This window comes from Amblyomma americanum, chromosome 1, assembly GCF_052857255.1.
Source record: "Amblyomma americanum isolate KBUSLIRL-KWMA chromosome 1, ASM5285725v1, whole genome shotgun sequence".
NCBI lineage: Eukaryota > Metazoa > Arthropoda > Arachnida > Ixodida > Ixodidae > Amblyomma > Amblyomma americanum.
Window position 1 is genome coordinate 89,804,670 of NC_135497.1, and position 24,003 is coordinate 89,828,672.

Consider the following 24,003-nt stretch of genomic DNA (forward strand, 5'->3'; position numbering starts at 1 on the left):
TGGGCAGAGTGCAGAACAAGCAAGGGAAGCCCCTGTCTCTGGCCAACGTTTAAAAAAATGACCTGGCTTTACCTGGGTCAGTGAAAAACAAATGCCAAATGAAGGCAAGTTCTATAGTTCAAAAGCGTGGCTTTTTGGGCTTGTTGGTGCATGATCAAGCAAGAGACTATAGCGCAGAGTAGACAGGACACAGAAGAAACGAACAACACGAGCGCTAACTTCCAACAAATTTTATTTCGCACATGCAACATATATATACATCAAAGACACGTCATCACCTGTGCTAACAGTACCGTTGCCTCAGAAACAAAAGTTCTTTATCACACAGAAAGATAGAGGGAGTGCTTACACATGTCTCACCCGAAGCATTTATCCTTTCAGCTTCAATTATTAATCGTGTGGTCAGGTCGCTACTTTTTGCTAGCACAGCAGTTTTTTCAAAAATCGGTTTGCACGTTTTAGATGTGCATGAATGAATGTGGTCAACAAGTGATTTCTCTTTCCCGTTCTTGACGTCGCGTGCGTGTTCCATCAATCGCTGATTGAGGCACCTCCCCGTCTGGCCGATGTAATGGCCCGCGCACGACAATGGTATTTTGTATACGACACCTTCAAAGCATGTCACATACGGCTTCTGATGACGAGTCGTGCATCCACGTGTTCTGTTGTTGGTTTTTCCAATCTTGCACAATGAGGAAAGTTTCTTTGGTGCCGAGAATACGAAAGTTGCGTTTGCGCGCTGTCCAAATCTTTTCAGATTGTGAGAAATCTGATGCAAATATGGCAATACAACAAAGCGCTTCCTTTCCCCGAGCATTGGGGCCAGTTGGCATTGATCTTCATTCAGTTTTCTTAGAAGCTTCTCGGCAATAGACACCTGAACATCGTCGGGGTACCCAGCATCAGTAAGCCTTTTGGTCTGCTCCTTAAAACTTTCATACATCCTGTGCGCACATGATTTTCTCGGGGAGTTCTGAAAACACATGTTGACGATGGCTCTTTTTACTAGTTTGGAATGTGCAGAATGATAGGGTAATATATGCTTGTTACTACGAGGCTGGTAGGCCCAGCAAATATGACTAGGATGAAAGATGAAGTTGAGGTCTAAAAACCTGATAGTCAATTACTGGAAATTCAGTGGTTAAAACAAGTGGTTCAAAACAATCCTTCATGATGAATAAAATGCCTACAGCCTTTGACTTTATTGGGCCAGAGTTAGTGTTAACAAGGATTAGGAAATCAACAAATCTAAAGATTTTCACAACGTCCTTTCCATTAAGGCGACTAATAGCAGTCTTGTCAAGTTGGGATAGAAACAAGTTACTTAAAACTGGGGCCAAGCATGATCCGATACATATTCCCTCTTTTCGAAGGTATGGTTTTCCTTTCCAGTTTATAAAGGTTGGTTTCAAGTAAAATGCTAAAAGCTCCAGGAAGTCGACCACTGATATACCCGCCGCGTTTTGGAAGGCAACACATCCGAAATCTTCAATATAATCCTCAACACAGCAAAGCACCTTGTCATTTGGCAACGAATAATATAGATCCTTAATATCCACTGAAAATGCGTTAATACTTCCAGCAGGCCAGTTCCGTACAAACTCTATGATTTCACCAGAACTCTTAACAGCAAAAGGATCGTCATTCCGTAAAAGGTTCAACTTTTCTTGCAAATACATGGAGACAGTTTTCTGCCATGTGCCATTTTCAGAAATGATAACCCTGAATGGTTGTTCTGGCTTATGTGTTTTAACGCTGAAAAACATGTCTAGAAAATCTTTCTTTGACTCACCTATTAATTTGGCAAGCTTGGTAAGGTTGAACCGATTACATAGCTTCTTTGCTTCGATTCGGCCTTCACTTTCGATATAGCTATATCGTCACGTGAGTCAAACACTGAAGACACGGCTTTGTCTGCCTTCGAAGAGTAAAGTTCTAAAGATGAAACAGCAAATCCACCTTCTTTGTCTGCTGGAAGTACGGACAGTCCATTTTCCCGTATGCAGGTCTCGACGCGCTTGAGAGGTATCTTGGAACAACCTGCCTTGGAGCGGTGCACGACGTCGACTCCTTCAGATATACATCGGTGGTGTTCCAGTTGCGTTGCATGCTGCGAAACTTGTCATACCACCAAAAGTAGTTGTGGTGCTGACGGCTTTGGCCCTACGGCAAACTTATGCCCCAAAGATAGCACTTTGGACACGTACTCCGGTAGGTCCAAAGCCTCCAACTTGTAGACGGCACTACGGGTAGCCTTCGGCTTCCTAGAAACTTCAGTCAGCAGTTTTGACAAATGCTGCACCCATATAAATTCAGTTGTTTGGGCTGTCAGTCGCTGGTACTCTAGAAGAGTTTGCCAGGTGGCTTGGCCTTCACCGCTGGAGAGAATCTGAGCCTCGAGGCACTGCCTGTAGATTCGAGCTTGCCTGTACCACTTGCATTTCGCGAGCTTGCATGCCCTAGTGCCTTGTCCAGCTGATGGGACAAATCCTCCAAACAACCGCCTCACATCCTCAGGAAGCACCTTGTTGCGAATGCAAAAAGACGAGCGCGCACAACAAATGGCATGTGCTATGGCTGCGACTGTAGCACAAGGACTGTGGCGTGCGTTGATGAAAGGGCCCGTTGTACTAGAAATGTAGTTCAAAAGTGTGGCTTTTTGAAGCTGAAATAATTGAAGCTGAAAGGATAAATGCTTCGGGTGAGACATGTGTAAGCACTCCCTCTATCTTTCTATGTGATAAAGAACTCTTGTTTCCGAAGCAACGGTACTGTTAGCACAGGTGATGACGTGTCTTTGATGTATATATATGTTGCATGTGGGAAATAAAATTTGTTGGAAGTTAGCGCTCGTGTTGTTCGTTTCTTCTGTCCTGTCTACTCTGCGCTATAGTATCTTGCTTGGAAGTTCTATAGCTTCACTAAATGCACTTTAGAGTGACTGCAATGAAAACACAGCTATCAAATATCACTTTACCTGGGTGAGTGAAAACAAATGCAAATGAAGGCAAGTTCTCTAGCTTCACAAAATGCACTTTAGAGTGACTGCAATGAAAACAGGCCAGCTATCAAATATCACAATATCAAATATCACTGAAACGGCTACTGCATTACAAAATATAACATCATTCTTAGAAACACACAACCCAGCTAAAAAGAGCATTGCTACACATGCTCTAAAAGCAACCTCTAGGACCATTATTCACGTGTGATGCAAAAACATTTCGAAAACGAAAATACGAAGTATTGAACAACCTAACATGTTCAAACATGAGGTGTACTCAGTAAAAATGAACTACAACACTAACAAACAGCCCTGTACATGATCAAGGTTGCAGGACTTGCACCCCTTCCAACTGCCTCCTCAGAGATAGCCATACACTTGCTTTAATGGAAAAATCACACAACTCATAATTTGCCTTTAATAACTCTCTAATCTATATAGCACAAGTACAACTGCAGTATCAATAAAACCAAATTCTGTCCTAATGCTTACAGGGAAGTTTGAGACAGCTGAATAAATAGTCTCTGTGCCTCTAATCTAACAAGCTTGCCGAAACATCTTGATGTCAGTATATGCCATCCTCGTCGTGGGTGCAGCTTTTATAAAGCGAAGGACCAATCAGCTCATACTTCTAGTACACTTCCAAAAATGATGCAGCAGCTCGTGGGCTATGACGTGTTGCTGCAAGCTGCTGTTTTTCGCCTACCATAACACTTCATGTCTGAAGGACACAGCCAGAAGGGCCCTCTTGTGCTGCCTTACGGGCTGTTGACGCACTTGCAAATTTCCTGGCTTCCAAAGCTGCCTTTTGCTTTGCACGTTCTTTCTTACTGAGATACGAAAGACAATGACACGTTGTATTATGTGAGCCTTAATGTTGTGACACTGAAAAATGTACACCACTTGCAGAGCACAGCATTATGTCTTGCAACCGTTCGGCATTGTTTATTTGCTTGTGCAAAGTAGATGCGTGCTTTACAAATATGCTTTCACACATCTGTAACAGGGACACAAGGCTCTGACTTGGAATAGCAAGACAACCATCTTTATAAGACTTGAATCGAATGAACTTACGCACTTAGCATCATTTTGTGGATCTACTATAGACTGCTCACAGGGGTTGCATGCCATGTTTTTCAGCACAAATGAAGCAAGGTACCCTGCCATGTACACGAATGCACTCTCTTCTGTGCTGCTCATCTCAGGTAAAATGTCGTCAACCTCATCTGCACCTTCAATGACTTTTGTGACATCTGGAAACGGGCTAATAATCAGCCAAAAAAAAAGGCCCCGTCATCAATGTCATAGCTTCGTTTTTTTGCAGGCTTCAAATACTGAGAAACACTGATAACACGAAGTGCCAGCTGGCACTGATAGGGTGTAGGAATTGGATTCAGGAGTGCATGTTGTTGGGTGAGTCGGTCGTACATCGTTGAGTAAAGGTACTGCGCAAAATAATACAAGCATGGACAAGAAGGGCCCGTCCCTGTGCCCTTCTCGTCCATGTTTGTATTATTTTGCGTAGTACCTTTACTCAACGAATTGGATTCCTTGCGCGAATCATTGAAAAGAGGTTCTCAAGGCTGTCCTGTGTGAAGCGAGCTGTAAGAACAAATTTGTAGCCCTGTTTAATTGTCTTTTTGAAGTGACAAAATGCTAGTAGTGCTAAGCAGCACACCAGTTTGCACAGGTTTCCATGAGCCATCAGCTATTTTAATGTTTCAAAAGAGGTTTGTGAAGAACTGCATAAAGTTTACAGCCTTCTCATACTTTTCCTCTTTACTCTGGCTGAATGCAGTACCAATGTGCCCAGCTGCAAATCAAGTCAAACCATTTATTTACTCGCCTAAAAAAACAGGCTGTGGTTTTGGTGCTTAGCAAGCCATTATAAACAAGCTGCTCAATTGCACATGCAGTCTTGTGGCTCATCAAATCTCCTGCTGGGGCTACCTTCATTTCCTCAAAATGGCCTGGAAAAATATGCACCTCACTTAGATGTGGTGCCAGTTTGCAGGGCTTCTCCTTTTCATGTTTTACAAATTCTATCACAGGCCACATGTGAACAATATTAGTTGGTAACTTAAATTCCTCAACAATGTTGTCTGGCAGCGTTATGGCCTGTAGTCTACAAAGGTGATTCCTGATGTTTTTTAGTATGTGTGGAACGTCTGTTAGTACACGTTTTTTGACGGCTCATCAGGGTGTGGTGTCGAGTACGACACCACGCCATTCCTTTCTGCTGACTCACCAAGCACTCTCCATAAAGCTCGGTTCCCTGCACCCATGTCACTAGTAATGGCCCCAACATCCAGTCCAATTGCACTACATTTCCTTATAATCTCGTGCACAACAGCTGCGCATTCACTACCTTTAAAAGATGATCCAGTGAAATGGTAGCCCACCACTTGCTTGCATCGTGTAGAAACACCTCCTGCCATGAATGCTAAGCAGTGGGTGGCTAAAACAGGACTAACTGCTTTTTGTCCTAGAATGGTAAAGCCATACACACTGTGAGCTTGGGTCGTACTCGAGCTTGTCATGCAGTTGCATTTCATCTATCATAAGAACACATTGTCTTTTGTGTTGCTTAAATACTGCTACATTGCACTTCATCATCTCAAACACTTCATGGAGGATCCCGGGTTCAAATTTGATGCCTTGCATATGTTCACGTAAAGTACGTTCAGCTGGCAGAGGCTGACCTTCAGAAATGAGGAGGTTGTAGCCTGCAGAGCCACACGTGAAATGCAGTCTTAGAGCCTTCTTGACTGTTTCGGCAGACCACGGGCAGCCAGTGTTTTTCTCCCTGCCTAGGGCTCGTACTTTATCCTCAGTGAAGACTCTTTCGATGCCCTTTTTGAGTTTTGCGTTTTCTTGCACAAGGCCTTTATTCTTTTTCTGCAGGCGCTTTACCTGGCGTTGTAGGTCTGCCACTTTCTGAAGCATCAAAATCCAAACAAATGTTATGAGTACATCAGTATTAAAGCAAAAATCGGCAATAAAGTACCACTTTAGCCAAGCATAGACTGAAAACCCATACGTCGAAGGACAAACGCGGCCATTATTGTATGCATGCACAAGGCTCAAACAAGCTTTTATATAACTATCCTCCAAAAAGTGGTCTCATTAGTGGTTGTTTTAATGGCGTGTGGCTTGTAAATGCCTGAGAATGGGCAAAGTGCCGACGTAAGGACTGAGAAGATTATTTATTCCGCTGACTATTTTCTTTCTGGAAGTCAAAAATTCTAGCAAATAAACATGCAATAACCATTTCCAGACCAATTATATTGATGCCAGCCCAGTTAATTTCATGTTCATTCAGGCATTCTTCTAGTATTTTAAGTGTGTGGTCAGTCAAATCATTGCCACCGTGCCTGTACCTTTGATTATAGTTCCCTTATTATTTATGTATGGTGAACTCCACTCCCAGCATGGGGCTCTCTATACTACACCACGAAAAGTGGTCTGCTTGCTGTGGTCATCCACTCTAGACGGTAGCAGATCACACTGCTTAAGAACACGAGGCTAACATGCACATTGCGCTTGCTAACCATTTTTATAGGTCATTTACAGCGATCAAACTCAAGCGACAACATAAATAAGTGGAAGAAAGTGATAGAAATGTAAATGTGAATGCAAGCTACAGTGGCTTACCTTTCTAGGTGAGATCTGTTATGGTAGGATCAATGAAGGCTCATGGGATCTAGTGGATGTGCTTGCTTTGGAATTGGTTTCTTTGAATTGGTTTCTTGAACAAGTGCCCAATGACTCACTGGATGTAGCAGATGCTCTTAGCATCAAATTGGCTGCCTGAAGGTCAGAAAAAGCGCCAACAGTCACTATACGACATGACAGCTTGAATAATTTGTACAGAGACAAGAACACACAACTGTCAGCAGGGCTACATAGTTTCATGAGCACAGAATCGGCAGGAGAGGTCGTTGGGCTTGAATCAACCTGAAGTGTGTAGAGTAGGCTTGTGAGTATATCCCACAGTCAAACAACTGATACTAGAGGAAATCATGCAGAAGGCTCAGATGATGTGGCTACTGTGGAACCGAAAAGGCTGTGGGAGGAAGCTAGGCTTCAGATGCATCTGGAGTACCCTGCTGAATTTAAAAAGCATGAACTAAATACCACAAAGGCAGACAAAAACAACCTTTCGTGATAATAAGCCACAGTAGCTTACCTCTTCAAATAAGGACTGCTTTGGCAAAGCATCCATTATAAGAGGCACTGTAGCAGATGACTTCGGCACTGCATGGCAAGTAGCATTTGTGGAGTCCCTTGATTCTCCAGATGGGCACTGTTGAAGTGAAGTGGCCTCGGGCATGGAGGCAGAATCAGAATTGGGAAGCAGCGAACTGCCCGGCTGAAATGCGCAGTATACCTATTAGAACGTGCAACTGCGAAATGATTCAAACAAGAAAAAAATCAGGTAGCTCACCTGCTGTAATGGACAAGTTCGAGACGAAGCAGATTCAGGCAGAGGCATGGCTGCATAGGTGCACATCATCGAAGTTCTTGTCTATAACAGAGAGTAAATGCTGCAGCATGAGTACATGCCACAGGAAAACCAAATAGGCCCTCAGAGAGAACCAAAAGCCACACGTAATCTAAATAGGTGTGGCATCTTACATTTTTAAGCAGGCACTGCTCCAAATCAGCTCCTACAGGCACAGTGCTTCGAACTGAGATGCTCACTGTGAAAGTACTCTGCTGGAGTAAATACACAGACAAAGGTAGCTGAATGAATACTGAACAAATTAAATATCCAGACAACTTAGCAGAAAACATTACTGAAAACCTAAGATGTAAACAGCAGCAAACGTGTTTAACTCTTAATTGCAATAATAAACAGCACAAAACTGACCGGCACCTCGAAGGCTGTGTTGCCAATATTTAGTGTATTTCCTAAAGGAGGCGAAGGCAGTCTCGCAAAACAGGCGTAAGCCTAGCAGTAGCATTATAAATGACAGAAGGCTAGCTGCTCATTTAAATAGTAGAGCAAGGAATAAAACTCCCAAAACAGCAAATACATCTCATTTGCCATCAGTCGCCATATCAGTGGGTGTAATATGTGAAGAGGACCGCTTTGGATACCGCAATTAAAAACAAAAAGGTGACTGAAAAAAATGTCCAAATTTGACGCCGTAACCGCAAATCAGTTGCTACTTGCACCAAGAGCTTTAAATTCTTACTGCGTTGTCATTAGGCCTTAGACATTGTAAAAACAGAGAGAAAAAATCTGCGACCAAAACAATAAATCCAGGGCCGGAATGGTTAAACGCAAGAACTCTTGAGTCATAAGCGGCAAAGCCATATCACTATAACTGAGTCCACTGAGTTACTGCAACAAGCATGCCCTGCGAAGAGTGTTTGCTTATCAAGCAAGATGCAATCACTGCTGTAAACAAGCTGCGATAACGACGGCACATCATATTTACCTATCTCTTTTTTGGCGGTTTCCGCTTCTGCTTGCCAGAGCAATGCGAAATAAGCGTCGGTACTGCGGTGGACTTCAGCTTTTTCGGTCCTTTGCGAAGTGGCTCAAACTGCTCTGGCTCGAAGTGTACGTGCATGTAACAGGTGTGCACACAAGTACGCAATGGATGCGGGCATAATTACACCGACTAAATTTCACACTTACCTCGCAAAGGTGTGAGTTATCATTGGCTTTCCATTTATCCCGCTTCGTTCGCACTTCCGAAACGCGGCGCCGTGCTCGGTTCTTGTCGCCTTGAGGGAAACAGTAAAGTGCGAACCCTTTCTTCTGCGAGTTCGAGCAGCCCACTGCGCTGCAGGCTCCCATTGCGATCTCCGTGCTGGTCCGCGAAGTGTTACATGGTAGATAAGCGCACGAATAAGAGCAAAGATGCAGCAGGTCGGTCACAAGAAAAGCACAACTGCTGACAGAACCGTCGCAAGCACAGCCATGGCACAGCACACCGGGGAACCTCGGCACAAACTGGCGTTGGCGGGGCGGAAGTGATGGCAGTGATGGGTTGCCAGACACGAATGCAGCAGTTGCCAGACTGGCGGCGAGATCAAAAAATCTCCAAACTCTCCCATAGGGAATACACGGCTCTGCCACCAGTGATACAAAGGGTACAAGCTTTCCCCAGGACTGCTGCTCGGCTTCCCTTGGGTGAGGTGCTTGGGAAAATTCGTCTTTGACCCCAATCCCTAGTGCGGACAAAAAACACACTGTGCCATGGCGCGTTTTGGCCAAAGTGCCCTTACGCAATTAAAATTCATCGTCATCGTTATCAAGCTAATGCACGCTCTGTGGCTCCGCGTCTGCTCTTCACCTGCCACGCTCGATTTCCGCCGTTCGCCATATTCCAGGCTTCAGCGCGAGTGCTTTCTGGCCATCGCTGCATCTTTCAAAGCGAAGACGGCGAATTTCCGCCCCTGCGCCATGGATCAACTGCAGCCGTGGGGAGAGCAGCGGCTGGAGGCCGATGGCACGGGATTCGTAGGCGTCAGCATGACGTACTTGGAACGCGGCCGCAGCCGCCCCTCGGCCGCGACCGCGGGCAGAATCGACCCGGAGTTCCTCACCCTGACATTGGGCCAAAGCTGCTCTGAAGCCTACTTGCGCCTGGTGTTGCTGGGATATTGGCACCAGCCGCTGAGACTCTAGACGGAATGTCCCGCCACTTACCTGGAGTCCTGCCTGCCGCTGGAGCTGATCGTCGCTACCCATCGTTAGCATCTGACACTTCGAGCATTGCTTGTGTACAGTCGCAAGCTTCAGGACCAGGTCGGTGGCCGTTCATCAGCGTCGCTGCCTGAATTTGTTTTTTTTTTCACTTGAACGTTTCTTTGTTCTATACCGCGCTGAGCAAGACAGTTCAGCACTCAGAGAGACTTCGATCAGGCTTCTGTGTAACGCATGTAAAAAGTGGTCTGTGTGTCTTCTTCGTATTCCGGCGACGGAGTGGACAAACTTGCTTGTGTGAAGTAGAATACCGAGTCAAGTCTATGCGTTGATGTCTCGCCGTCTGTGAACTTTGATTTCTTCTCTTCAGTGTGCACCTGTGTGTTTTAATCTGCTCTCTTGTGCAAATTAAAGTTTTTTTTACCAGGCACTGCTGTGCGGTTTTCGAGTGTTTTGTATCTTTCCTTTATAAAAAAAAAACTGTCCCCGGCATTGCATACAAGAGCGTGAAATCACGTTTTAATGCGGCGGATAGTAATCGGAGCTGGTTTCAGACAGAGAGGTCTGTCCGCAAACTTGAGAGGAGCGATAAGAAATGCATCGTCGTTAAAAAAAATGCAAATATGTGACTGCAACACAAATATCGACGCTAAATCTGGTCATCGTGCTGGCTGATCAGAACCATCCGCGTTCAGTCGCGGCCGCAATAATATAAAAGCACGCTTCGGTGCTCTATGCCACCTCACGCATTACGAAAAAGAACGAAAGGTTCTTACCGTACATGCGCGGCAGCAACAGCGGAGTTTGTTTGCTTTCGTTTTTGTGAATTTGAACGTAACGTGCAGTACTTGAAAAAAAATTGGAGTAGGAACGCGAAAGCGTGCTGCAGCACAGTCAGGGTCTCCACGGAACGCCATCGCCCGTTCGGCGCGACGCCTTGCCCGTTAGAAAAATCGCTCTGTTATACCTACTGCGAAACGGACGCGCGGACCGGCAGAGCACTTAAGAAGCGCTGCCAGACGCCTTGCCGAAACGTGCGGGACTCAAGTTGCAGTTGTAGTTCGTCGGCACGTCGTTCTCGACAAACCCGATGCCACGAACGCCAGCATAGCTTCCGCGCCGAACGAACGGGCAGCAAGCCGCAAGCTTCGTGGTGAACGCGCTTTGGATGTGCGCTGCGTTGTTCGCTGCTCAGCGCGTGATTCCTGCGTGCCCGAACGAAAGACATGTCAGACGCGTCACTTCCTTTCCTTAAAATCAATTTTCTTTCAAGTTACCTTCCCTTGCAGCGCGGTCCGGGTTGTCCACCGAAATATGCGACAGACGTCCCTTCCTTTCCTTGCGTTGCCACCGCGCGCTATCTGTTGGGACAGTGGCGTACATTGCGAGAAGGAGGAGGGATTTTTCGCTCACGGCCGACGCCGACGACACCGGCTTTTCTGCGACACGAGCTAAGGGCTCATTCACACTTGAGAGTCGCAGAGGTCGCGCGACCAGCAGTCGCCTGCGATTACACTGCAGTTCGACAACACCGATGTTCACACTTCCAAGGGCGACGACCTGCGGGTCGCCTTCTCGTTTGAAATGAGAACTCTTGGGAATGACGCCGTTCGCGCGCTTTCGAGAGTTTCGTCTGCTTTGGCCGCGTCTCCTGCGCTCGCGCTTGGCCCTCGAAAGTCCTTTGGTCCCTCGTTATTAGCAATGTGCTGTGAGCGAAGAGGAAGATACAGTGACAATGTGCACCGCGGCCGTACAAGCGTCCTGCCAGCCAGCCGCCAGCATCAGAAAAATGCGCTAGTATGTTGTTTGTTCACGTTCATACCATGCTCTGGGAAGTCGAAATTAAAAAAAAATGAATGAATTTTGAGGGTCGCTGGCCCATACCGAGCTGCTGGATACAAGCAAATTTCTTCTCATAGCCGCTTTGCTGCTGTTGCCCAAAGCGGCTCGATCGCCTGGCGCCTGCTTTCTCCGCTGCTGAAGGCGTCGCGGAAATCGAGCATATTTTTATATTATCATGAGACGGGGTTCACAATAAAGCCGTGGCGAAAGTAGAACCTTGGTTACAGCGCTGGTCAGTTCCGAAACGCCCTCATCGATGTGAAACCGGCTAGGCTTAGCGATGAACGGCGCACCCGCGAGCGGCGTCGTTGCCGAAAGCTTGGCTCGCTCGCTGATTGGTTCAGCGGTTTGCGACTCGCAGTCGCGGGGCTGCAAAATGGAGCAGCGAGCGACTGGCCCGCGACTGTCGCTTTTCAACAAACGCGACCGTTTGCGACTGTCGCTTTTCGACCAAAACAGTCGCGCGACCTCTGCGACTCTAAAGTGTGAATGGGCCCTTACGCTGTCGCGTTCATACTTTTTCGCGGCCGCTATTGATGTTTGTGGCATTGAGTATGCGGCGGCGTGAGCTGGAGGTTGCGGTGACATTTACCAACGATAGCCTTCTTTCATTTTTGTTTTTGTAGCGAAAGCTACATTGGCCACGAACTCGCAGTTTCGCCGTGCTCGCGTTTCCACCAAGGTAGATGTACACTGGTAGCGAAGGCTCCATAGACGCCCATTGGTCCAAAAAATGGCGGCTCGTGGGCACTCCAGCGCCCCCTGGATTTTGGGGGGCAAACTACGCAAACGTGACGTAGAATGACGTCACGCATACGTATGCTTTTGGCGCGAATTATAAAGCGGTCTTTCTGTAGAACCCGCGTTTTCGAGCCCCTCTCGAAGGTTGCTGCCTTTCAGCGCGCCCCAACCTTTGCCAGTCAAATGTGCTCGCCTTGTGTGCTCGAGTTCCTGCTAGTTATGGCCTTGTTAATGTGCAATTGGGAACGCAATGAAAGTGACTGGTAAAGGAGGGGCAGCATAGAAAGGCAGCAACACTTCCAGACACTGGCGTGGCCGGGTTAGCCGGGTATCGAAAGAAGGCCTGCAAAGACGCGCTGTAATGCACCGCACACTCATGAATAGGGGGCAGGTCAAGAGTGTTGCAAAAATACAAAATTTGCCAGGTTTTAATAAAATGACTTACCTCTTTCATAAAACAAGGTGCTAATATATTTTTTTCTTTTCTATTGGTAGATTACATTCCAATTTTGTAGCTTTATCATTTCTTTATATGAGTGTTTTGCCCCCCATCCTCTGGTTGTGCTGCAGTCGCGCTAAACCACTTTTCGGCCCAGCCTTCGCCACCACTTTAAATCCGCCTTGTTTCCACCGTGGTCGCACCGCACCACGTGACAAACCACGTGATGGTAACGTGACCAACCGCGTGACGAAGCACGTGACAACAACTAGCCAGACAATCAGACTAACCTGGACTTGATAACAGAAAAAGAGGAGCACTCGCCAAAAAAAGAAAAAAGGAAAAACAAATACGTTTCGGGGCCCGTACGGGTCCCTTGTTCACAATGGCAGCGGATGGGCGAAGGTGGTTACTTATGTACAGTGCAGGTGACGTAATGAGCATGCGTAGATCTCAGGAAGATTACCCCTCGTTCGGTTTAATACATGTGGTGTCGTTTGGATGTGAAGTGATTCTTGAAGTAAACGGGACGATAAATACTTCTCCGTCGCGATGACTGAGGCGTTGTTCCAATCGATGGCATGGGATGCAACTTGATAGTGTTCAGCCAAGGCATTTTCTTTCGTGCGGCCTTTGACGACGTCATTTTGATGTTGTTTTAAGCGCCTGATAAAGTTGCCTGATTCGCCGATGTATGCAGCTTTGCAGTCCTTGCAGGGGATCTTGTACACCACTCCGGGGAATCTGTTTCTTTCAACCCGGTCTTTAACTCTGACAAGTTTTTGCTTCAGCTTACTTGGTGGAACGTGGGCGATATGGACATTGTAGTCCTTGAAGACCCTGGCTAAGGCCTCGCTCATTCCTGGAGCGTAGGGGATGTTTGCTCGCTTGCTTTTCTCGGTGGCCGTTGTTTCCGCGTTTCGACGTGAACAGCGGCGTTCTGCAGTGATTATCATATTTTTCGGGTACCCGTTGTTGGCAAGACCCTTCCTCACAATTTTTAGTTCGGATCTGAGTGTCCTCGCTAGACGGGATTCCGTCAAACGCTCGACTACCAACCTGGACTTGCAATCAAGATTAACCAAGGCTGACCAAGCGATGCCTTGTCTTTCGCTATGTATATCCTGGCATAGCCGGGCTAAGGCACTGCCAATTTTTTACTTTAAAGAAATAATGCTTCTGCATCTTTATTTATTTACATATACCTTACAGGCCTCCGGAGAGGGGTTGTGTAAGGGGGTTAAATACAGAAGTTTGTGCAAAATAGGTTAGAAATCATAAAAACATAGTAAAGTACAGCAAAACACAAAAAGCAGGTGAGTTGAAAATTTATTTCTCCACACACATTACAGTGGAAAAAGGGGACACTGGGCAAAGAGCTGCATAATGCAGCTTGAAGTAGCACCCAGTGCCCCATGAATACAACGACAGCAGTGTGTTTCGCGAACATCAGGCTGAAGTTGAGCTGAATATCCCCATCAAAACAAACAAAGAAAAAGGACAACAATAGACTAACCCTGACCGTGTACACAACGGAGATGCACATAAACAATAGGAACAATAGACAATATAATACACCAAACCTATTTACATTGATGACACAATAGATACGAAAATGCACATGACAGATAATAACTGTTTCTTTGAGATGTCTTCTATACAAACATTATTCTCTGCCAATGTGCTGAGGTAATTTCCTAGGTTATAGGATAAGGACTGTTTACGGTATAAGGTACGGCAAAAGGGTAGAAGCCAAGGTAAAAGACATCGGGTATTGTACACTGGTGTGTATTGATGTAGATTAAAGGCTGCAAGGAACAGTTGATTGTTTTAACTGCATTTTTGTATGCACATAACAATATGAACGGGTGCAATACATCAACAGACAAAATACCATATTGTTTAAAGTAAGGAAACGCATGGGAATGCCATGGTACATTTGCAATCAATCCGACAGCACACTTCTGTGCAACTAAGATCTTGTGTTTGTTATATTTCGTTGTGGTACTCCAGACACTTATACAGTAGGTAATGATTGGAAGTAAGTATGCATAATATATAAGAATCTTTATCTTTGTTGGAAGTGTGTATCTATGGCGACACAGGGCACCATTGACTCGGTTCATTTTCTTGCGGATAGTGTTTATATGTTTGTCCCAACTCAGGGTTTCCGTGAGCACCACACCAAGACATTTTATAGTGTCTACAATTTCAATTCTAGTGTCACCCAGCATGAGGTCAAAACTCATTGAGATAGGCTTGTTCTTTGGACGGAAGAAAATGGCATTAGTTTTCTTAGCATTTACTCTTAAGCAATTCTTTCTCGACCATTCGCACAAATAATCTAAATATTGGTTTCCATACAGTAATAGATTTCTTTCATTATCACCGGGCAAAAGCATTGTGAGATCATCGGCGTAAGCTATTAAAGTCACAGGTAAGGGCATGTAAAATATATCATTAATATAGATATTTAAGAGTAAGGGGCCTAAAATGCTGCCCTGTGGGACTCCAGAAAAAAATAGGTTTTAATGTTGACGATGTGCGGTCATTGACAACCATTTGCATGCGGTTTTCTAGGTAGGATTCCATTAAGGATAAACCTATTCCTCTGATTCCATAATGGAGTAGCTTATGCAGTAGTAGACGATGGTGGACTAAGTCAAACGCCTTTCAGATACGATATCGCAATTCACAAAGAGATAACAGTTAAACACAACTATGCGTCATGTAACAAAAATAGGGGAAATGCACAAAAAGTTATACAAAAGCAAAAGAGTATATCAGGCATACATGAGGAAAATTGCGCATCAACGGAACCAAAGAGGCAATAGTCTCAAGCAGCTGAAAACGAAGTTATATGCATCTTGAGTAAAAAAAAATGACGTGCTAAGCGTTATCAATGAAGTGCTCGAGCAGATATTGCGAAAGGTGTCAGGATTAGCCTGCTGGGCGATGCAGTCCGGAAGATCGTTCCATGAGACGGATGGCACGCGGGAGTGATGAGAAGTTGAAAGCATGAGTGCTGCCATAAATGCGGGCATAGCTGTAGTTATTATGTAATCTATGTGATAAGTAGGAGGGACGTTGTAGATGTGCTGGCGGTGAATCAGAGGCATGGACGTATTTGTGAAAGATAGATAAAAGGGCAATGTCACGACGAAATTGCAACGGATGGAGCGAAATTTCGATCTTTAGTTGGGATACACTGGAAAGATAATTGTAATTTTGCGAAATGAAACGACAAGCCCTATTCTGGACAGCTTCCAACTTCTCTATTAGATATTTCTGATGAGGTGACCAGATGGATGAAGCGTACTCTAGCTGCGGTCTGACAAAAGCAATGTAGGCTTGTTTACGCACGTGAGCGGTAGTGCATTTCAGATCACGGCGAAGGAAACCTAGTGACCTGGAAGCATTAGCGAAAATGGTGTTTATGTGTTCAGCCCAAGAAAGGTTTGGTGAAAGATGGACGCCTAGATACTTATACTGCGTAGTCCGAGCCAATGTATCGTTATTAATGTGGTAGGGAAAATCCTAATTGACTGATTTTCGGCTAAAAGAAATTATCTTACACTTAGAGATGTTTGAGGTCATTAGCCACGTTTTACACCAGTCGTTAATGCGATCGAGATCACTTTGAAGTGCAAGGTGGTCGTTAGTACTTTTCATTGGTCCATAAATAATGCAGTCGTCAGCAAATATGCGTATCCAAGATGAGATGCTTACTGGCAGGTCATTAATGTAAATTAAGAAGAGCAATGAACCAAGGACGCTTCCTTGCGGCACGCCCGATGTAACGTCGGAGAGAGGAGAGGAATAATTATTAACGGTGAACTGCTGGCGATTAGAAAGAAAATTACGGACCCATGACAGAGTTAAAGAATCTAATTTGAGCGCAGAAAGTTTAGATATTAGTCGGCAATGTGCTACCCGATCAAATGCTTTGGCAAAGTCCAAAAAGATGCAATCAGTTTGTAAGTTACTGTTCATGTTGAAGTGTAGGTCGGTTGTAAACTCAAATAACTGCGTCTCACACGAAAAGCCTTTTCTGAAACCATGCTGCTTAGTGAAAAAAAAAATGATTAGATTCAAGGTGATTGTAGATGTGCGATGCGAAAATGTGTTCAAGTATCTTGCAACAGATGCAGGTAAGTGAGATGGGCCGGTAGTTTTCGTGCGAGTGTTTGTTGCCACTTTTGAAAACCGGTACCTTTCCTATTTTCCAATTGGAGGGCAGCTCACCTGTAGATATTGACTTCGTTCTATCAACATAAACATTCGCAAAGGCTACATATATGACGTGCATATGTCTTAATTGAGACAATGCAGCAGAAAAAGAAAAACATTATTTATCCAGGGCAATTAGGTTTTACCTTTACAGATTTTTATATTGAAAACCGTGATACGCACAACAGTGTATCACGCCCCTAGCCGCTCGCGCGCAAGCCCCAGCGCGCGGCAGCTCTTGCTCTCATCACTGGGCTGTCGTGAACTTCGTAGCTACGGATTCATGGCAGCATTCCCGCGCACCTCGGCGTGCCCACATAATTCCTTTTGGAACTGATGCAGCGGCGCGCGGCGCATCGCAATTTTTTCAGCGCAGCTTCACGGCCCTAGACCATAATGGCGCTCTTACAGGCGTCGTTCGCGGCAGCGGATTTCAAGGCAATGGGCGACTCCTAGCGCGCACTCTGCATCCCGCAGCGCCTCCGACGACTGTGGCGTGTTGTTGGGGGCAGCGTGGCCGTCCACTGCGGTTATAGGCGGAAGAGATCTTCGGAAGCCCACCAGACTCTTGCTGCGAGTGCCCATGGATTAACCTGCTCTACCTACATTGCCGTCCTGTCGCAGCGGTATAGTTTGTGTTGTGTTCGCGTCGCTGACTCCCAACCCACCCCCACCGGATTACTTGTGCCTTGATCTCGAATCCCACGCCGTATTGTGCCGCACGCGCGGCCTCCTATACCATGGGTGCGGCGCGCCAGGGCTCCTACCTCAAGACGTCCCCCTTTCCATCCGGCTCTGAGCAGCCATATCTCCACACTAAGTCACAAAAAAATAAAACGGGGGTGTAACGAGGATGTAAGGCGTGTGTTTGAGCGTTCGATGTGCCGTGAGAAGGCGCAGGACAGAAGGCTGCGTTGAATTCATGCATATATAGTTGCAGCATTTTATTTCATCCCCGGGTTTCCGTTGGCAACGTCGTCAAGGTATGTTGGTTTATGCTCGTTTTTTTATTTTCGCATCGTAAATTTTTTCCTTTTTTGATAACACGCTCAAGCTTTCTCCGAGGCTCATGCGAGAGCCAAAGCCAGAGGGAGGCTTCACCCTGCAGAATATCCGTGACCTGAAACCGCGTATCTGTATCGTACGCCCATATCGTCTTTTCTTTTGGCGCCCAGGTTGCTCTTTACATGCATTTGCTTTTGCGTGTGCATATATGCTTTTGTACCCTTTAGAATGTTTGCTTAAGGTGCATCAACTTTCAGCCTGTATTATGTTTTATTGCTTTATTTTTTAGATTTCTCAGAGCTAGAGAAAAATTTGGCGATTATTATATGATGGTGCTGTAGTGCTCCGTACATTGTGTGTTAAATGGTGCATACATATGCGTCTCCTGTTTGTATTCATTTAAATGCAAAGAGCACATCTAATAAACTGAAATTACATCTGTATTGCGCTGCTATTTCCTCTTATATGGGCGGGATCGGGCGACTTTTTGAATTAATATTTTCTTTGTGTGTAAAATTCTAGCACATTTCATGTTCTTGTGGCGGGAATCAACGCTGACTAACAGCCAGATTTTTAATACACGTTTGATCGAATATATACATCTTGCTCGTGCAATAAGGAAAGAACAGAAGCATGACAAACGCATAAGATGTACACGTGGTAAAAGATTAAGACAACGCACGCAGATAATCAATTTCGCTGTCACGAAACGCTATCGAAAGTATGCTGACGCATATACGTCGCTCTTTTGTCGATTGTTGAAGGCTTCTTCAATCTCCCTGGTCCGTTGATCAAAATGTGACGTGATGGCCATTGTGTTGCTAAGCTGCAGGTCACATTCATGCTCTCTGCAATGTTTTGCTAATTCGCTGCTGATGGCGCCTTTTAGGGATCTTTTGTGCACTCGAAGTCGTTCATTAATTCAAACAGAGCCCTGTTTGACTAATGTAGGTGTGTCCGCATGACAAAGGTATTTTACAAACCCTCTTTTCACACATTTCACATGTTTTTTTCCGGTGCTTTTTCTTTCATTGATTTTTCTTTGCTCGCTGTTGACTTTGGCGCACAGGCTTCTTAATTGGTTGGGTGTTGACATGAGCACTTTTACACCAGCTCTTGCGCCTACCTTTTTGAGACTGAGGGAAATGTCATTAATGTAAGGAATGACCGCGTACGGCTTCCTTTCTTCTGATGTGGTTCTGACATATTTTCTGCCTCTGTGCTTGCAGAATCCCTTCTGCGACACTGGATAGCAGTCTCGTCGGGTAACCTGCTGCTTTCAGCCGACTTTTCTGGGCGTCAAAACTGCCTTGAACTTCATGATGACAGGATTTCGTCAATGCGGCTCTCATTGCTACTTTTGCTAAGGACTAGAAGAACTAGGACTAGAAATAACAAGTGAACTCCCAGAAAAAAACGTTATGCGATTTCTTGACTTGACGCTAGCCTTTCTAGGCGCTCACATATGCTGGCGGTACGGACCACGAAGCTAGAAGGGACTGCTCCCCTACACATCTGCGCACTCCAAGATCATCAAGCGGGGGTAGAAAAAAACAGCAATGAGAGCCGAATTAACGAGATCCTGTCATCATGAAGTTCAAGGCACGGTTTTGACACCCTGAACCGTCGGCTGAAAACAGCAGGTTGCCCGACGAGACTGCTATCCAGTGTTGCAGAGGGGATTCTGCAAGCACTTGGAGGCAGAAAATGTCACAACCAAATCAGAATAAAGGAAGCCGTACGCGGTCATGCCTTGCATTAATGGCATTTCCCACAGTCTCAAAATGGTAAGAGCAAAAGCTGGTGTAAAAGTGCTCATGTCAGCACCCAACAAGTTAAGAAGCCTGTGCGCCAAAGTCAACAGCGAGCAAAGGAAAAAATCAATGCAAGAAAAAACACCGGAAAAAACATGTGCAATGTGTGAAAAGCGGGGTTTATGAAATACCTCTGTCATGCGGACGCACCTACATTGGTCAAACAGGGCGCTCTTCGAATAAACGTCTTCGAGAGTACGAAAGATCCCTGAAGGGCGCCATCAGCAGTGAATTAGCAAAACATTGCAGAGAGCATAAATGCGCTCCGCAGCTTATCAACACAATGGTCATCCCGTCATATTTTGATCAACGAATCAGGGAGATTGAAGAAGCCTTCAACATCCGACCAAAGAGCGACATATGCGTCTGCATACCTCCAATAGCGCTTCGTGACAGAGAAATTGATTATCTGCGTGCGATGTATTAATATTTCACCACATGTACATCTTGTGCGTTTTTCATGCTTTTTGCTTTTCCTTCTTATACGAGGGATATGTATATATTCGAAGAACGTGCATTAAAATTCTGGTTGTTATTCAGCGTCGTGTCCCGCCTCTCTTTTTTGTTTCGTGCTGCGCTGTTCCCGTCACAAGATCATGCACCAACCAGACGAAATTTTCACCTTGTTAAAGCGCATTTCATGTAAACAGGTAAGTCTGAATGGCCTAGCCATCAAGCATTCACGCCAGTGGACAGATGTATTACACCACCTGTAACGTAAGCATTTGCCTGAAATTTGGCACATATGTGCGCTTAGATGCCTGAAGTATGCATGAAAAAGAATAATTTTATTGCGCCAGAGCCGAGAAATCTAGCATTAACCTTTTGGGGCCGTCCCTAGGACGCACATTTTGGAAACGGCTAGTTGTAGGGACGTTTTTTGGATGTCTTCGGGAAAAATGAGCACCTCCTGGGGACATTCCAAATGTCCTGATGGGATATTTCTGGGAGATTTGAAGGTTTTGTGTTTGTTGGGCTTAGCTGGGATCGTGCGCAGGGTGGAGCCCGAGATCCCCGCAATCGGGCTGGGCCGAGGCTGTCCGGAATTCGGCTTGCGTGGCGTTATGCTTCTCACCAATCGTCGCCTGCTGTTGCAGGGAGGCTAGACTGCGTGTCCCGCAACGTCCTGGCTGCCGCTGGACTGGATCGCAGCTCCCGGTCAGTGGCAACTGGCATTTCTAGCCTCTTGGAACAACCGGATTCTTCAGGACCAGGTCGGTAGTGGTCAGCCGCGACACAGACGGACTCGTTGACTTTTTTCCTCCAGCTTTTTTTTTTGCATTAAGCAGGTGGTCCGTCCAAGGTGGTCGTGGAACAGTACTCGTGTGGTGTGTGTCAATGTCGGGGTTCCAGCGGGGGAGCCTACCAACTTGCATGTAGAAGTATAGAATGCTATGTCTCGAGACTTCCTCAGTGTGAGAAATTTCAATTCTTCCTTCTCTGGTCAGCGTGCGCCCCTTCCCCTTGTGTGCTCTAAACTCTCTTCGCTCAAAATAAAATGTGCCAGGCAGCCTATAGCTAGAAAAAAGGGTGTGATCCTCGTCTCTTTGGGAGGTGAGTCACTTGTCGCTGAGCTGACATCTTTTTAGTTGTAAGGTTATGCTATTTCTTGGAGACTAAGTATTTATGCTTTTGCACATAGTGTAATGTTACGCTTCTAATATCATAAACTTGCACTGCAATAAGAAGAGTAACTTTAAGCCAGCTAGGTATAACATCACGCCTTCCTAAGAGCGGTTTCCATTGGGCGAACAAGAGCAAGAGCAGCGAGCAGAGCAGCGTGGACGTGGGTTCACGTCTCGCGACTGGAACATTCACGCTGTTTCGAGGGCAACGCAGCGATATAGTGCCTAGAATATTATATTCTAGGCACTATAGCAGCGATGAGGAGGTTGTGACGTCATGAGTCACGTGGCCAAACTTTTCCCGCGCTGCCGCCTGCATCCCGTCTCTTGCGTTCGTCGCTGCGTTTAGCATGACGATGGGTGAAGGAGCACAACGGCTGTTCATGACCACGATAAAGGAGTCACCGCTACCCGCAGCACCAGGTAAGCGCAGTCTCTCCCAGAAATAAGGTGTGAAAGATAGCAGCGTCAATCTCATTTTGTGCTCACCACAGCTGTCGTCGATGCCTTGGCCACTCTTGAGAACGTTGGCGAGATACCCGATGGTAAGCGACAATAACTACTATGCATGGGGACATATTTGAGGATTATTTTCATTGATTTCTTTTATTACTTACCATTTTTTGCGGCGAATGGAGTATTTAGAATAACGGCCGGGTACGTCGCGGCGTGATCCAACAACGGGAGAGAACGCAGCCGTTAATATTCGTACTGTAACATTACTGGTCATGATGCCGCACCTTCTTGCTCTACTGTCATCTGCGGTTTACCGTCACTTCTGTCTGTTGATGCTTTCAGATTACTGTATATGCCTGTTTTACTGTGCAGCATCTGACCAATCAAAGCAAGCCTCTTTATTTTTGCCCACGGCAAGGGCTCGTGACATGCTTCGTCCGTCGCAAACATCAGGCGCTTAGTAACCTGAAGAAAAAATTTCAGGTCGCACAGAGTAGGCACCTCGGTACAGTTTTTATAGTTGCAACTTTTATGTTCACTTGCAGAGAACACCGCTGCGTCGGATGTGGGCGAGGGGACCGCAGCCAGCGCCAGAAGTGAAGAGGCGGCGGAGGTGAGCTTGTAAAACGGAAAGTTGAGCTGTTGGTACATCTTTGAATACAAAAACAGTGCTACAAGAGGAGTGCGACAGCGCTTGTCCTCGTTCATAAAAAAGCGCCTCTCCTCCTCAGTTGTCCCGTCTCAGCGCTATTTTAGTATTTAGTGTCGAACTTCTGCTGCCTGCATTTCTTGACAAATTCGAAGCTTTTAGTAAAGTATCCGCATTTATATTTCAGCTCCCGAATGGACACCAGGAGAAACCAAACTGCTATTAGATTATTATTACAAGTACTTTCCGCAGGTGAGCCCATTCAAAAAGTTAAAAAAATATGCTTTTCAAGCAGGTTTCACAGGATTTGGCTGAGGTTCTTGGATGTAACAAAACACCACAGCAGTGTGAAAATCGCTATAAAACAGTAATGAGGCAGAAGAAAAGGGCAAGTGACAACAAAAAATCAGGTGCTTCACCTCATCCTGTCCCATTTGACGATGATATGCGAAAAATCCAAAGCATTGATGACAGTCTCAAGCCAGAGATTCAAAGGGACTCTTTTGGAGTGACCCACAAGTCAACATCATCAAGCTCTGACAGCTCAGCTGATCTAATTTCCCCTATGCCTGAAATGTCCAGTACTCTGTCGAGCAATTCAGAAAATGGTGAAAGTATGAAAGGGTCAACAGATGTGAGGAAAAGGGAATGCCATGCCAGTACTAGTCGTATGCAGCAGATGCAATTTTTTTTTATGAAATGAGGGCTATAAGCGCAGAGCGAATACCTCACAGGGATAAGCGAGAAGAAAAAGAGAACAGGCATGCTGAGTGGTGAGCTGAGCGCATTCAAGAATGCCAGGAACGTCGCAAGATGCGCAAAGATAAACTTCAGCTCATCCGCGAGGCCTTGGGGCTCAAGCAATAAAACAGTGCACTTTGGATGAACATGTTGTTATGAGTGTTTATTTCGCGCAAGAAAAAACGTTTCTGTGCATAGTCTTCACGAAGCATTGCTTTGAACATATGTTTAGCCCTGTGTTTGCATCACTACAGGCTTTGTGGGTACCTCCTCTTCAGTCCAATCTTGGACTTAATTTTTTCTCGTTTAACTTCTGCAAGTGCCCGTAAGAGGCTCTCTTCTCTAGATGTTCCACAGCAGACTTCATCTGCAGTAGGGCTCTGATCATTGTTAACCTGGGAGCTCAAACGCATGTCCTGAAGTGGACTATGAAATGAATTCCCGTTGTCGATGCAGATGTTGTGAAGGACACGAGAGAATAAATTTTGACATGTTGTCTATAGTCATGAGGTCCAAGCGCTGTAGCTGCCTAAATCTACCCTTTAATTCCCCAAATGCATTTTCAATTAGCACACGGGTAGCTGAAAGTTCGGTGTTAAATGTCTTGTCAGAGGCATCCAGGCTTCCATAGTATCGAATGGGAGTCATCAAAAACTCTCAAGATGGGTATGCAGCATCCCCAAGAATTTGGTATTTTCCAGCACAAAGTTGAGGCAATTTCTTTGAAATGTTTGAGAGCCGAAAGATCCTAGAGCCGTGAATTTTACCAGGTGCACCAGCGCTGGCATCAAGG

At 45.7% G+C, this 24,003-nt stretch overlaps 1 protein-coding gene and 1 pseudogene across 1 annotated transcript; one reads left to right on the forward strand and one right to left on the reverse strand.

The window, feature by feature from the left end:
* Window positions 1-3,993: 3,993 nt before the first annotated feature.
* On the reverse strand, window positions 3,994-9,713 carry LOC144110965 (uncharacterized). The gene is made up of 6 exons (XM_077644075.1): window positions 9,672-9,713; window positions 7,452-7,532; window positions 7,194-7,376; window positions 6,760-6,814; window positions 5,707-5,730; window positions 3,994-4,001 (listed from the first exon to the last, which is right to left on the reverse strand). The coding sequence occupies exons 1-6, from the start codon at window positions 9,711-9,713 to the stop codon at window positions 3,994-3,996; spliced, it is 393 nt and encodes a 130-aa protein (XP_077500201.1).
* A 12,007-nt stretch (window positions 9,714-21,720) lies between these two features.
* LOC144111046 (uncharacterized) lies at window positions 21,721-23,184 on the forward strand (annotated as a pseudogene).
* Window positions 23,185-24,003: the final 819 nt, after the last annotated feature.

What these genes read in the sequence shown, in the direction of transcription:
- LOC144110965 (XM_077644075.1), bottom strand. Translation starts at nt 9,713, where the DNA reads ATGGGTAGCGACGATCAGCTCCAGCGGCAGGCAGGACTCCAG. An exon ending in GAACTTGTCCATTACAGCAG is followed by an intron (nt 7,377 to 7,451) that starts GTGAGCTACCTG and finishes TGCGCATTTCAG; the next exon opens with CCGGGCAGTTCGCTGCTTCC. An exon ending in CAGTGAGTCATTGGGCACTT is followed by an intron (nt 5,731 to 6,759) that starts GTTCAAGAAACC and finishes GTGGCTCTGCAG; the next exon opens with GCTACAACCTCCTCATTTCT.